We start from the raw sequence: 14992 nt of genomic DNA, 5'->3' as shown, positions 1-14992 counted from the left end.
TTTTGTACACAATACGGTGAGAAATAATATGCGTTTAATTAGGAGCTGAAGGGGCTAAACATCGGAAAGTGAGTAGTAATGTATAACCATATTATTCTGCAAAACGTCCATACATACATGTCGCTTAAGCAATCATACACGCTACATTGTCAATAATACATACCGCTTCCCGCACACCGATACGAACTCACGAAATACTATGCACTGTTTAAAAAACTAAGGTCGCCACATGCACGCCAATTAATTATTCTAATTCCCTATCATACATCGAGTTCACTGGATCGGACAGTTTGGCAAAATATAAGTATGGAAAAATCGAATCCGTCCTCTCCGTAACATCAAATACACTGTATCTCTACAATTTCGCGTCCTTGTTAACGAACAATACATAAGGAACGAGATAAGACTGCTAATGATATATTACAACGAGATTATCCAATTTATGGGGCAAATTAATAATTCACGAGGAGGTTATGTCTACCCGAATGATTATGGATTATGACACACATGTTTTATATGAAGTTCCGAAACAATTAAACCTAAGACAAAGTGGTTCGAGTCACCCTTACTAAAGGTTCTTTTCATGTCTTGTGGCGCGGATATCGTTTTTACAATAGTAAAATTAAGATATATACCTGAAGTGAAACAATTGATCTCGAAGAAAAATTCAATCCATCGAGGAGTTCACGATGAGCTTGGTTGCACTGCAGTGAAAATAAATAAGAGTACATGACAAAGAATGACGATCGATAGAGTCTTGAATTCAATACTCAAGTTATCTATGCTTGCTGTAGTCTTGTGATAATCTTACGAGGTTCCCTAAGCCTTTAAAAGTCTTCGAGCCAAGTATCCATTATAAATCCATAGGCTCAAGAATCATAGACTGGGGTTCGACAGAAGATGCTTGATTTAAATTTGGGATACTTTCACTGTTGTTGTTGGTGGTGGTGTTGTTGTTGTCATCGGAGGCATCGGGAATGGGAGTCGGGGTATCCCTCGGTGTAGGTAGAACACGTAAATGCTTACTCGGTGGTTCCCATAGAACTAAAGCCATGGAGGGCCTCTCCCTGAAACGGAAAACCTGTTCGGTATTACTTCCTCTCGGAAGGATAATACATAGAAAATTGTTAACGGAGGACTTTAACACTTACAGTTTGGATAGTAACGACATGGGTAATATAGGTTCTGTTTGGAGATTCCTAATCTCGTCCGAGAGGACAAGTTTTGGTTGTACATCTTTGTTATCTTCCATTCCCAATGAATTGGTACTACCAATTTCTAAACCACCGAATGGCTCTGTTTTGCTTGGCAACACGTACGAAGGTCTACCTGTTGATGTCGAAGGAATTGAGACTTGACTTTGATAATCCGGACTGATGTGCAAGTCTCGAAAGTGTGCCGCCATTTTTTCCTCGGTTATGAACTGTTTCGTTTGTCGACTGCAAGTAACGGAAAGTATAAAATAATAGTAGCGATCGTTACTAATACATATGTTATGAAGATTGATTATTATTAAAATACTCACATGTCTGCAATGTCAGGTGTATCGAGTTTCCGTTTTTGATGTAACTGGGGACCAAAATGTGGTTGACTTCTTTCACCGGTAAATCTTATTAAGTCAGGTTGTTCAAATGCAGGGATACTCCAAGGCATCGATAACGGTGGCACCTGGGGAACCTGCAACCACGGGCTGGTTTGTTGTGCATTGTTTTGTTGGATCATCATATGTTGAAATATTGACTGCGGTGTGTGCAGATGAGCTCCACCCATTGTGTTCTAAAATTAGAATTAAAGTGCGATATTGCAACGATACCACAATGGTATTCAAATTTGGTTTCCAGCAAAATTAGAAATAGTCACGTCGATCTTTTACACCAAAGAGGCAACGATTTCTATCTCCAGATACTTATTATTAACCCATCAAAAAAATAATAAATTACTTCCATGTTAGAAATTATTTTTTGACACGTAAGTCTGAAATTATTTCAATGCACTTCTTTTGATATTTTAGTCGACGTGACAGCAAAAGAAAGAGGGATATGGTAAGCTTCCGTACTGCCATTCGTGATCAGCAAAGCACGCAACGACGCAGGTCCTCGGCTACTTGGCGAATACAAAAAATGACTTGTCCTTTGCGTACCAAGTTGCAAGCACTTATGACACGAGTCTCATATATCACAGATGGAACGTGCAGTCATGACAATAAACTCCTCGATACAGATAAAAAATGAAGCTAAAAGAATCGGCTCCACTTGAACACTAATCTCTCCGCTAACCTGCAAACATAAACCCTCATCTGTAAAATCTGTAGTCTCAAGAATTTAAGAAAGACAGGATGACAAAGAAGTAGAAAGTTAAAGGGACAGATAGAACCAGGCCCACTTCTAAAAAAGAAACAAAGGACTTTCGAATAGTTACCTCTCTAAAGAACCAGATTCAGTGGACCACGAATCCCTCCGCTCTCGTCAAACCACTCAAATCCGACAGTAATAACCTTGAAATATCAGAAACCCAAGATTTATATCATCAACGCTAACTTTCCCTAGTGACTTATCTGTTAAATGTCGACGACTGTGAAGTTTGTTGTATATGCCGAGACAACAAAAAACTTCGCTTCTGCGCACGCGCGAACAGAGGGACGCTCGCCTGGAACGAAGTAATCGTGAGACTGTCTAACTCGAGGCCTCTTTCTAACTTTTTAGAGACCAGTCCGTCTCTGTCGCACCCGCATAAATAACGAGTGCGAGAGAGACACATAGTTGCGATTAACGTGGAAGATTCTAGTACGCTTCCTTACCCCACGCTCGTCCAAAGAGGTTATGACGCAAAGATGCTAAATACGATTGTTTAAAGCAAACCCGTTCTTTCTGGGAAAAGTAAAGTAAATTCTGGAATGTTCCCCACGAATCATAAGAAATATCTCACAGAGGATAAGGGGGTTGCTTTTCCCCGAAAATGCAGCGAAGTTGCAATAAATATTTATTTGGAAGTTAGGCTGAGTCAACAGGGAAATGTTTGGAAATGTTTTATGCACGAACGTCAGTCGAGGTGCATCAAGGTGCAACAAAAGTGACCGTAAACTCGCTTCAATGAAATATTTATTATTAATACTTACTCGAAGCGCACCTGACAATAGTTAACAATCACCGACGAATTACAATAATCACTAATTTCTGTATCTACGAAATTGGGATAGAACGGATTGTTCTTATCGACAAGACTTAAAGAATCGATTAATGGTTTCTCGATACGGTCCGCGTCAACAAGAAAATTGGGCAATCCGTAGCCGTCGATAATAGTCGATAAAATCGCTCGAAGGGTAAAAAGTATCTCTCTTTTCAACAATAGAATCTTTCGCAACATAAACTCTGAACAGAGAGAAATTTTTGAAGAGAAACAAGGGACCCGAGATAAACCCATAACCTAGTAAAAATCTTCCACAATTATCGCCGGTAAATATAGAAAAAGGGGTGTATCTTTATTCTTTCTCGCTCGATCTCACTCTATCTCTTGGATTCTTATCAACGCGATGTATACACCGACCGTAGAATGTTTCGATGTTTCTTCGAATTGGTCACCAGGGGCGCGCCGATGCATGGTGGCGGCCATCTTGGAATCCCGGGAATCATGGGAAGTTCGCCATCTTGGTTCCCGCAGCGTCGGCGGCGTCGACGGCAGGGCTCGTGTTGGCTCGTGCAGGCTCGTGCCATGGCTCACGCAAACAGAAGGTCGCGGCTCGGAGCGGAAGCAGTGACACGCAGCGGACGCATCCACGAGTGAGGGAGCGTAATCGCTCGCAGGAGTTGAGGTTATCGCCCGAGCCTCGGTGCGTCTCGCGGTGATCGATCCGGGCCGACGGCGGCGGCGGTTGGCTCACAGGTGCAGGCGATCGACGCGGCGTCGCCGGCAGTGGCCGGTGATGAGCAGGCGGTGGTTCACCCTCAGCTTGGCCCGGGCGTCGGAGTTCATCGGCTCGGGGTAACGGATGAAAGGTTCGAGGTTGTGACGCCGCACCGATTCCGCGTCAGCACGGGCCTCCCGCGGACCCCGCGCGTCGGCGTTCACGCCCGGGAGATGAGCGTCCACAACGCGTCGGCCGTCGCCGCGACGTCCGAGGCGTCCGACGACTGGCTGGAGTTCTGCGACAGGCACGCCCGCGCCTCGGCGTCCGACTTCGCCAAGGCGTTCTGCACCTACGTCAGCCTGAACCTCCCCGAGAGTGCCAGGGCCACCCTGTCCCACCGAGACTTCCTCAGGAAGTTCGTCGAGGCCTTTTGCGAGCACTTCGAGACCGAGTACCTGCGACGCAGCACGAGGTCTGTTGAGGCTTTATCGAAGTGTGTTTGCGTTACCTTGAGAATTTTGGGGTACGAAAGAAGGATTTCGAAATTGGGAATGGCATGGAATGGCATGGATTATGGTTCTCGTAGGTGCAAAGAATCATAGTGGTTCCGATGCGTTTGTCGGAGGTCGTACAGGGTCTCGGGTACTATTACTCGAGATAGATGTTAATCGATCTTGAAAGAGCTTTTGGAATTGAAACGTGAATGGAAGGGGAATGTAATCGCTTGCAAACGACAAGACTTTGTCCTGGGCTGTGTGTGTATTATATAAGAGCAAGGGTTTAAATTGTGGATTAATTTAAGCAAGGGTACGGTGGTTTGTTTTCTCCTCGTTTTGGGATTTCCTTTGCTGTTGTTTTTAGGGTGATGTTAATTGGCCGTGGATTTACTTAAGTGTACTTTGCAGGTCGCCTTCCTTTTGCGATACGAGACAGACTCCGTCCAATGACAGAGATGCTAATTCCACGAGTCAGAACAACAGAGCTCCGATTCGAGCATCTTCTCATGAGGAGTTTAGCGACTATTCGGAACAAGATGGGGAGACCGTTTCACCGAAGCCTGTACACAAGCCATTTTTTCGCAGACTCTCGTTTAAAGGGCTCAAGAAGGGAAAGGGATTCTTCCATAAGCAGCAAAGCGATGAGGTGGAATTATCCCACAGCGAACACCGTAGGGATAAACATTCCAAAGCAAAGCTTTCAAAGATCGTCGTGGAGTGCAGAAAAGAAGGAATTGTTAATTCTTTAATGGGTGAAAATATTGATGGCACTCAGAAGTGGGAGAAGTCAAGACTGGCGTTGATTAAAGCAAGCGCTGGTTACATGCTAGAGTTTTATTCTCCGCCAAAAGCAGTGAAGCCTCGCAGTGGGGTATTTTGTTCCACGATAACGGAAGCTAGGGAGACTACGGCACTCGAAATGCCCGATCATGAAAACACCTTTGTATTAAAAACAGATAATATGGAGTTCGTTATCGAGGCACACGACTCGAATGATATGCGGTCGTGGCTTGCGACTATAAAGTATTGTATGAGAACCGTACAGCAAGGTACGATAATCTCCAGTTCGGGTCTAAACGATGGCACGGGAGATTCTCTGGCACACGGTTCGCTAACTCCAAGTGGTGACAACGACAGACTACGAGCCAACTCCACAAGTAAGAGTTCTCGGGCTGGACATGACCACGTAGACGAACAGGGTAACCCTCCGGAATTGCCCCCAAGGCTCCGGATGCGCAGTAATAGCAATCTCGAATTATGTTCCTCACAGCAAGAAATTGAGCAACGTAAGTTACCGTTAAGAACCCCTAGTAGATAAAAAATGCAATTGCTCTAAAAGATATTCATAAAGTCTTACGATTACTTCTATTTTTCAGTACCTGGCAACGACGGTGAATTGGATTTGTCAAGTAGCCTGCGAGAGTACCCTTGGTTTCATGGAACGTTGCCACGTTCGGATGCGGCCCAGCTTGTTTTGCACAGTGCTGCGAATGGACACGGGGTGTTCCTGGTCCGTCAAAGCGAGACAAGGAAGGGAGAGTTCGTTCTTACCTTCAACTTCCAAGGAAGGGCCAAGGTAATTACGGTGACTTGGATAACCTGTCGACTCTTATTAACTATTCATTAACGTAATCCAACCACTTAATTGTTCCAGCATTTGAGAATGACGTTAAACGATCAAGGCCACTGTCGAGTTCAACATCTCTGTTTCTCTGCTATCCATGATATGCTTGAACATTTTCGACAAAATGCCATACCCCTTGAATCCGGTGGCACTGCTGACGTGACGCTGACCGAATACGTAGTGGCCAATCCGGTGCCAAGGTCCACGCATCACTATGTGACGGGTAGCGGTGCGCAGCAGCCTCAGGAAAGGAGACCCGCTGCAGCCCCAGAGCCCAGAGAAGTAAGAGTCAGCAGCGGAAGTCTAACCCCTCTTGAGTGAGCGCGAATGGCCGACTCCCACAGTCTGAAGTCTGATCTACAGACAGTGAGTAGATAACAAGCTAAAAGTGATGCGCCCCTTTTTAGACGTTCTGCCGTGGACAGCTTAGAAAAATACGTCAGTGACGTCGTAGGCCTAGACAGAGTCCGATAATTTGTGCCAGCTGCCGTGTGGTGACCTTTAGGTTACGAAATTCTTTGAATCGATGGACAGAGATTGCGTCGGTGACTCCACTTTGTTATACCGGTGCTCCATCGCTACTGTATCTGTCACTTATAATGATACGCTTTGTTTTTCTTCCCAGTCAACTTTCTCAATTTAAAGGAATAATAATTCCAGACAATTTTATACTGTACAAAGTATTCGAATTAATGTCGATTAACGGTTATGTTTGTCGACGGTTGTTGGATACTACAATTATTTCCAGTGAAATTGTTTTTCTTAAAGATTGTTAACGACTTCGATCTCTGAAGTTCGAGGAACCCGACCAAACTCTGTCTAGAAAGAGGACAAAGAAAAAAAGGAAACGAATTTTTGAATTGCCGTGTGGTCTGTATCCTGTCGCAAACGAATCAGGCATATCGACAGTCAGTAGTTATACTCGTAATAGAGTCGAAAAAAAAAATTGAATGAAAGCTGAGTGTACTGAGACGTACACGTATGGCCGTGGGGGAAGGAATTCGCTTTTACATGACGAGCTCCAAACATTTTCAGTTAATTACGCTCCTTTTGATTTGCACCGCGGTCATGACACTTCCCGCGGCTTGTCACTCTCGATTGCACGGTACTCTTCCTCTCACGTAATCTCATCTTGGTCTAAATTGCTCAATTTGCTAAGTGCCTGAACAGTTTGGAAATTGGATTGGCAGCGATACTTTACTCCTATTCTCTCTCTCTTTCTGTTTCTCTACTCCCCTCTTCCTTTCCCGCCCGTTCACGCGATACGGCGCGGCGCTCGAGGTTATGTGCGCCGCGCACCCTGCACCAACACGTTTGAACTGGTTTGAACACGTTAAAAAAAGAAAATATGAAGTTGCTCAAAGTTCCCGAATGTGCTGCGACTTTAAACGATCGTTCGCCAATGCATTTTACGCAGGTACAGACGCACAGCGGTTCGATAAGAACTCGCGTGGAGTCCTTGGAGAGGGTGGAACAGCAGAACGCCAACGCGGAACAGCAGGCCTCGGCAACCTCCAGCGGCAGAGCCGTTCAGAACACTTATAGCTTCCTTTGACGCTGGATCCAGAGTTCTCTACCTTCGGGCTACCATCTGGTCAGCCCCACTGACTGAACGTTCCTCGTACCTATGTTCAAGATCCTCTCGAGTCAGTGTCCAGGTTGGCGTACACCGGTGTCAGTCTACGCAGCTCGATCCCAAAGAGGTTATGCGACACTCCAAGGATATCTTGGAATATAAGAAGGAACCTTCGCGTGGAATCATTTGGTTCCCTGGGAGACACGGTGTACACCGATCACTTGGTAATCGCTGATCCTTGTTAAACAACCCTTGGCTTGTTACTCGGGTAGTAACTCGCTTATCGGCGTAGAACTACCTTGTGGTGGTATTTCCTTGGTTCGTTTTGCTGACGCAGGCTCTCGATGTGGAAAATGTAACAGTGGCTTGTTTCCGAATGAGACCCGTGCTTTCGGCCACCTATTCTAGAGGATTTGGTATTTATTTCCGCGAGTGCGTGTGTGTGTGTGCGTGTGGGAGAATGTAATTACGTGTATGATGCAAGGTATACGGATACATATACCCACCTTCCTATATATATATAGAAACAGACTGCGCCAGACTTGCTATTTTCGCGATTTTTATCAGACCGTGTATTAGTTGCGCCAGTTCCCTTGGCGATGTTGATGCATTATTTATGTCTTTTATAGGCTACCCTATAGGCGATATGAAGTATATCGGTCCTTGGTAACGCATCCTAGCATAATACTATTTAGCCTGGTTCTCATGCGCTAGATATCGAAGCAAAGACACTAGTGTAAATTGTAGCTCTACGTGGTGTCTGTTAACAATGGCCATGAACGATGTCATTTCTTTCTGGGGTTCGCTCTGAAACTGATGAAAAGCTGATGTTATTCCTTGGTGTTTCTAATAGGAGTAAGGATTCGAGCTGCAGTCGACTGTATTGCGATTGAATTGTAGGTGAATGGTGGATATAATGGATTTCTTTTTTGTTTTCTAACTCAGGTGGCTCGTAGGAGTATTAGGGTGGTTCTTCGGTGAACATTATATTTTTACATTTCTTCCACGATGTCGAAAGCCCTCAGATGTGCTGTCTAATCCTTATGTATACATGCAGGATGTATATGCAGGATTTTGTACGGTCGAGGTCTTGTGACGATTGGTTTTGTCCAAAATGGCCTGAACTTTGATTTCGTTACGGAAGCTCTTATTATTTAGAGAGAGGAAACTGATGGTTTAATAGTACAGGTTTATACGTAGTGCTGATCGACAGTACAAATAGAAAAACCTGCAAGAGGCCAGATCCTTTGTTTAAGTTTACGAATGTTGTAGTTGTTTATTTTCCTTTTTCTTCGAAAATTTTTCTTGAAATTAGAATTAGAGAAGGGTATACAAGGTTGTATAGATTTTAATTACGTGTGTTTTGTATCCCTGGCTCTGTGTTGGTTGTTTGTATTCTTCTATTGGGAATATATATACATATATATTTATCAGTTTTTGGTATATTTCGATTTTTAACGTTGATATCTTCTAATTGTTCGTTTATTTGGTGTCCCGATTAATTGTACGTATGATTTCGGATGGTGACTTTTCTGAGTCTTCAGAATCACATTTTGCTGTCCGTCGGTTCTCTAGTGGGTCTTCAATTGTACAACGTTGAGTAATGCCAGGTTATTCAATCCAAACATGCTCTATTGCTATCGAGTTTACCTGTGATCGTGTCAGTACTTATGTATAATGTTTTTATTTAAATTGCTTCTGAAAGTTACTTCGATAAGAAAGTCTGTGTGAGTCCGATCGAGGGTAGATCAGATTATCGATCTACAATTTTATCACATCCAGGAATGCAACTTTCCGATACTACTTCATTATTTTTTTTACCTATTATTCGTAATCCCTCACTTCCTTTTTGATATGTTTTTACTCGTCACAAGCAGGCTCGCTCTATCAAGAATCCAACTTGACGTAGACATTCGTGCTGTCGCAGTGAATTATTGTATCGACAGTTTAATTAGAAAATTTTATTACGTTCACCTGTCAGTTTGACGTTTCTCTCAAATTAGGTTACATAGTAATGGTGATTCTGTTACGATTCCTTGTAAAGAACGGTTGACCTGTTTTTTCTTGTGTTCTCGTTGCACACCGGAATGTCTGTAATACTCCTGCCTTGTTTACAGGTTATACGTTAACTGCCAAAACTGTAGCCACACCTTGTTGGTCCTGTTCTCGTTACATTGGCTCCCCAGACTGGGAGGTGTCAAATCTAACACATACTGTACGCTATGTAGTAATAGAGATAGAAGATAAATAGTTCATCGGAAGAAGGAACACGAGACTATGAACAGAGTACGACTCGGCTTCCCTGAGTAAGGAAAACGCTGTACTTAGGCGGCGTTTGATTAAAGACTGCCCTCACAAGTCTGCACATACCTACAAGTTAACTGTAAAGAATCGTAGGTCTAAGATAGTTCGTTAAGCGATGAGAATGCATTTGTTTTCGTTTTTTCTCTCTTTGTTTTCACCTATATTTAGGTTAGGTTAACCTAGACGCGTACACGACGAGTGCATTTTTTTTTTCCTTTTTTTTTCCCCCAATTCCTTTCAATTTTTATTTAATCCTTCCACTGGATTATTCCACCATTGCATAGCTGAGTCGCTGCAAGGTGCACCGATGTAAAAAGTGAGCGACCCATTTAGCTCTGACGTTGCGATGAGTGACTCGATGAACTACCTGTCAAAGGAACACTACGTTAGACTTGTCCAGATGAAAATTAGTTTGGCGTTGTATCGTGTGCTAAATGGAAATTCGTTTATCGCAGTGAATTTTGAGGGATTCTGAATTAATTGCTGTGTAGGTGTCGCTACCCAGTGGAACGCAATACAAGGTAGTTCTACATTCTACATCCTCCGATGTGAACCTTCCGTAGGCGTTCGAGACCCTATCAAGGAGGAACTGTTCTATTCCATTATGTTAAAATTAACAGCGGAAGAAGTACTTAACGCGAGAGAATCTTGGACCACGAATGGATATTGTTTCGAGGATTTGGTTTCGAGTTTACTCCGACTTCCTGTAATCTTTAGAAGAGCGTGTTTCTTTATCAGTGCACGACCCCTTGCGCCTCCAGACGCAATGTTGCTCAAAATAGTATTTTAACTGTTAAACTAGACTTACGGTAGGCCCTTCCTTGTTCCGTTGGTTCGTTGCATTAGTCGCCAGGATTAACTTTCAGGAAGGAGGAGAAACGGATAGGGCGATTTCTCCCCGAAATTAACCCTGCTGGTATTCGTCTCGTTCCCGACTTTTTCTTTATCTTTTTCCACTTCGATACAAAGGTGAAACGTAGAGCTCGAAATCGAGGATGTACGATATTCTGCCACTTGCATTTCCAATTTGTACATAGCGCTGATGACGTGTGTATTTATATATACATATATATCTATCACTCTCTCTCTATCTTCGAATCGCTAGGAAAAGGTGGACGTGCCTTTTCGATCAAGGGCTCTCCACGTAATTGTAATTATTGTACGATACGTTTGCTCGTTCCTTAAGGTCTTACGAATCGTAGATGATCCCGTTTATTTTTCTACGACCCCCCGTCTCGTTCGGTTCCGACGAATTCCGATTTTAATCAAATCTCTCTTCTCTAGGTGTAGAAACGTAACCGATGCTCTCGTCTTTGGTTTTACTTCCTTGTGTCTTTCCTTTTCGTTATCGATCTTCTGTCGGAATCCTTAGGCCTAGGACAGGCTCTGGTACTCGGCGAAAATAGACATTAAGCTCTGCTGAGAAAAGAAAAGGGTGGTACACGTTAAAACGAAACGTTCATACTCGACATACAATAATCTATGCTATCGCGATTCGTGCACGACCGCGAGACGTGAAAAACGATCAGCGTGTAACAATTGGGCCACCAGTTGGAGTGTTGGTATTTAAATTATGTCCGGAAAGCAAACAAACGAAAAAAAAAAAAAGTTTCAAACGGTGGACGCGCCAAGCGGTGGCCCTAGGTGTTCAAGCCTTAACTGTAATAACTGTATATTTTTTAATATGTATATCACGTGTACGGAAATACATATTTTACGCATACTCAGAATAACTTCGACGTAAATTATATTAATGATAAATTGAATAAGTTGCAAGTTGTAATGGTCGTATATGTGTTACGAGAGATTAACGGATCGGCGTATAGGAAGGCTTACCAAATTATGTTTCCAAGGCTTCACGTAACCCGGCACATATCTCGATATGTTAATTAATCTTTTCAGGCGACCGGTTGTTGATCTTCACGGTCGTTGTCGAATTGTGGATATTTTTTTTAGATTCGCCGACGTGCTGTATAAATTGTTTCAGCGATGCTTTCGGGCAGTCGAAAGGCGCTCTTGTCGGCGGAGGGAAAGATTTGGCTTTGTGTCGTTTTATTTTGCCTAAGATGCAAGGGAAATTCTGTAATCGTGGTGTTCGATTAAATCACGCAGCGTGTAGCTCGGTGATGATTCTATATTAACAGGAAAATTATGTACAGTACCCCATCTAGTCTAAATAAATTAAGCTCTTAACGAATTTCCTTGCGTTTCATGTTTTACCGGTAAATCCTGAGGTAGCGAGTTCATCTGAAAGGAAACTTCTGGAAGACGTGCAGTTTAGGAGAATATTTCCGTGTAAGAACAATAAGAACAACGAACTGTACGTTTGGTGATGAAAATATATTATTTGTTAATGTTTAGTTTGTATTTGGGGTCTGCCGAGGCATACTGATCCCTCCGACAGACTTGCAAATGGTAAAGGCATTTATTAACTTTATATTAAAATACTCGGTATTGATTATTTTAAATCTTACGTGTAGGTGGTGGAGATGTAAAGAACGTATTTACAATGCTCGTTTTGGAGGTTAGTCACTCTATTCGTCGGAATCAACGATTGGGGATATCTGGAATAAGTAAATGTTAGTGATTGTTAGGAGGTAACGGATAGAGATAATGCGCTTTTGAATATGTTAATTAAGAGTTAAGAATCTCACGTAGTATTCCACGTAACAGACGTGACCCTCTTCGGTCTTCACCATGGCTTGGAAGCAGAGAAGTCCACAGTTATCGGTTCGAAGAGACACCTTGTTGGCATGTGACAATGCCTTCATTGCGGGTTTTATGTGAGCCAATTTGTAGCACGAAGTAGCTCGAATGGTGCATTCAAAGATGTCGACTAATTGACTGTTGTGTGGGATTTCTATTCGACAGTCTCCTGCCACACCAGCGGTGGTTATTTGGAAATAGGGGGCATCGGGAGAGAGTAGGAGCTAGAATGTAAATGCAAGTTGATTAACGGTTACTTGACTTGGAAATAAAATGTGTAATCTACATGAAAAATGTGTATTGTTTTACAGCGTACTCCTTGGAGAATGTTATCGACTGAGGAAGAAAATTTCATCGTACCTCCATTACTTCACTCGTAGGGTCCATTTCTGCAAATACATCCTTTAACAGTTCAGTCTGCAACACGACTTTGTTAATCACATTTTCGGTGTCAAATGTAAAGTCCAGTAACTCATCGGGTTCTTGAGTTTTCAGCGAACAATCGGTTATAATGCCATCTTCGTTAATCAAGACGGTTACTGGAAATCCATGACCCTAAGGGAAGAAAGGCGAGAGTGCTTTGGTCACTATCTTTTTGTAGTTGGTTAGTTCAATCTTGAGGAAACTTTAGTCAAATTAAATGTTACTTTGTAGATGAGCTGCAGGACTACTGAATTTCCTGTAGAATGTATGCTACTCCAATACATGCTGAGACATTCCACAAGAACGTTCAGATTTATACGGAAAATGACATCTTCCGTTAATGTAAATTCTTGGAAAATATCAGCAGGTATATAAGCATTGGCTTGCATGCATTTTGCATCTTCCACCGTCACTTTCAGACCATTTTCTGTCGCGAAACATGTAGCAGTCTAAGGTATGAAAAAATATACTTGTAATTATGAGATCGATCGTAAAGGTGATCGAAACGATTTTGGGGTGCATAAAAAATTAAGTAAGAAATACCTCTTTGAAGTTGACTGCTTTAAGAAGATGTAGAACTGCTTTAATGTTCCCCAGCTTGGCGGTAAATATACAATCACTCATATTTGTGTTCATCTTTGGATGAGGCTTGATGCACTAATAACTCTCGAAACTGAGCCACCGTCACTTTGTGGCTTTTCAATTTCTCCGAGTCGATACAAGTCAACCAGGCTGCTAAAACGTGCTTACAGGTAATAGCAGTTCGCACATTTAATACTTGATGCCTAAATCGGTGTAAACATCGTACTTATATAAGTGGAATCATAATTATTTGCACATTGGATTTGCATACAAGCAGGCAATAAATCTCTAACCTAAACGACACGCAAGGACAATAATTGATGTCAGGAAACAGAATATAAATTCCCCCTGAGTGTCCTTTAACTTGCAGCAGGTATCGAGCTTCAATTTTCTCCTTTGAGATTCCCTCGCTACTTCCATCCAGCACAGAAATTTTCGTTACGCTCCCATCGTTGTACAGTTGTAAAGCACGCTCAAGCGGACCTCCGAACACATCGTAAAGCAGCATCAGGTTGTCATCTGAAACTGGAAGGAATGAGACGAATCGTACAATCACCATCAAGAATAGAATAGCTGTGCTTAAACGAAGCCAAATTTCATGGGTATTTACGGTTATTCTCTTGCGCAAAATCAGAAGCTACCCTGGCAAGCACATGTTTCGCCAGCTCGATTACTCTCACTACCTGTTGATCGGTGGATCGCAATTCCGTGGATTTGCCCTGATTACTCGCTTGAGATCGCAACGACGTGTCTTGTCTCGAAGGTCCAGGCTGACAGTCCATTTCGACGAGACATCACAAATACTCGAGTGCAATTGTCAATAATCTTTAACAGTAATTGACTATCACTGAAAAGATAAAGATGAATATACATTGAGTTCAGTAAAATTAAGAAACATCTTAATCTTTTCATACATGAAATTCATAGACATTGGCCCGGTTGCACCAACATCGAGTTAAAATCCTTAATCAACTTGTACAAAACGCGAAATTAAAATTAATCCCCCGATTTCAAGTGTTAATTGATTATAGTGGAATTTCATTGATCCGAGAATTAATCATTAACAAACTTCATGCTAATCACGTTGATGCAACTTGTCCTCATATCATTACGAGGATACATACTTTATTTTCTTATTACAGCGATAGTTTACAACTTAACCTCTAAGGCCGGAGCCGGCCCGAGCACGTTGCATGTCCTAGGGAGCACGACGCGTCACGACGTCGAAGATGAACCAATCAGAATTGAGCATAACCTGTGGCGCCATTTTTATCTCAATTCCGATTGGTTCTCCATCTTCGACGCGTTGCCGCGTCGCTCTTAGTGCGACCTTCGCCGTGCTCAGTAGCACCACTTCGGCGTATGTGCCGGCGTTACCGATGCGGGCGCTGCTTTGCCGATCGAGTCATCGCGGGTCACGTGGTTCCTCGACCCGT

General features: G+C 42.9%; 3 protein-coding genes across 8 annotated transcripts; 1 reads left to right on the top strand and 2 right to left on the bottom strand.

Moving 5' to 3' along the window:
- Positions 1-73: 73 nt before the first annotated feature.
- Positions 74-3233, bottom strand: LOC105699759. Of its 5 annotated transcripts, none has more exons than XM_012425019.2 (6): positions 3116-3233; positions 2419-2646; positions 2057-2276; positions 1526-1776; positions 1152-1439; positions 74-1067 (listed from the first exon to the last, which is right to left on the bottom strand). In XM_012425019.2, exons 3-6 carry the CDS (start codon positions 2060-2062, stop codon positions 854-856), a joined length of 759 nt encoding a protein of 252 aa, XP_012280442.1. In that variant the 5' UTR covers positions 2063-2276; positions 2419-2646; positions 3116-3233; the 3' UTR covers positions 74-853. The 5 variants fall into 5 exon arrangements, with proteins under 5 accessions (XP_012280442.1, XP_012280453.1, XP_012280473.1 ...); XM_012425030.2 differs by having other exon boundaries at positions 2419-2494; positions 3116-3224; XM_012425050.2 differs by lacking the exon at positions 2057-2276.
- Positions 3234-3723: 490 nt separating this feature from the next.
- Positions 3724-12042, top strand: LOC105699737 (SH2B adapter protein 1). Of its 2 annotated transcripts, none has more exons than XM_012424974.2 (5): positions 3724-4316; positions 4750-5627; positions 5718-5917; positions 5996-6247; positions 7383-12042. In XM_012424974.2, exons 1-5 carry the CDS (start codon positions 4075-4077, stop codon positions 7518-7520), a joined length of 1710 nt encoding a protein of 569 aa, XP_012280397.1. In that variant the 5' UTR covers positions 3724-4074; the 3' UTR covers positions 7521-12042. The 2 variants fall into 2 exon arrangements, with proteins under 2 accessions (XP_012280397.1, XP_012280407.1); XM_012424984.2 differs by having other exon boundaries at positions 3729-4316; positions 5996-6331; positions 7383-7509.
- Positions 11783-13719, bottom strand: LOC105699751 (cell cycle checkpoint protein RAD1). The gene is made up of 5 exons (XM_012425006.1): positions 13518-13719; positions 13199-13423; positions 12912-13106; positions 12500-12775; positions 11783-12409 (listed from the first exon to the last, which is right to left on the bottom strand). The coding sequence occupies exons 1-5, from the start codon at positions 13608-13610 to the stop codon at positions 12380-12382; spliced, it is 819 nt and encodes a 272-aa protein (XP_012280429.1). The 5' UTR covers positions 13611-13719; the 3' UTR covers positions 11783-12379.
- Positions 13720-14992: the final 1273 nt, after the last annotated feature.

This window comes from Orussus abietinus, unplaced genomic scaffold (genome assembly GCF_000612105.2).
Source record: "Orussus abietinus isolate OABI.00-Male unplaced genomic scaffold, Oabi_2.0 scaffold29, whole genome shotgun sequence".
In the NCBI taxonomy this organism is placed as follows: Eukaryota; Metazoa; Arthropoda; class Insecta; order Hymenoptera; family Orussidae; genus Orussus; species Orussus abietinus.
This window is presented reverse-complemented; position numbering and strand designations above follow the sequence as displayed.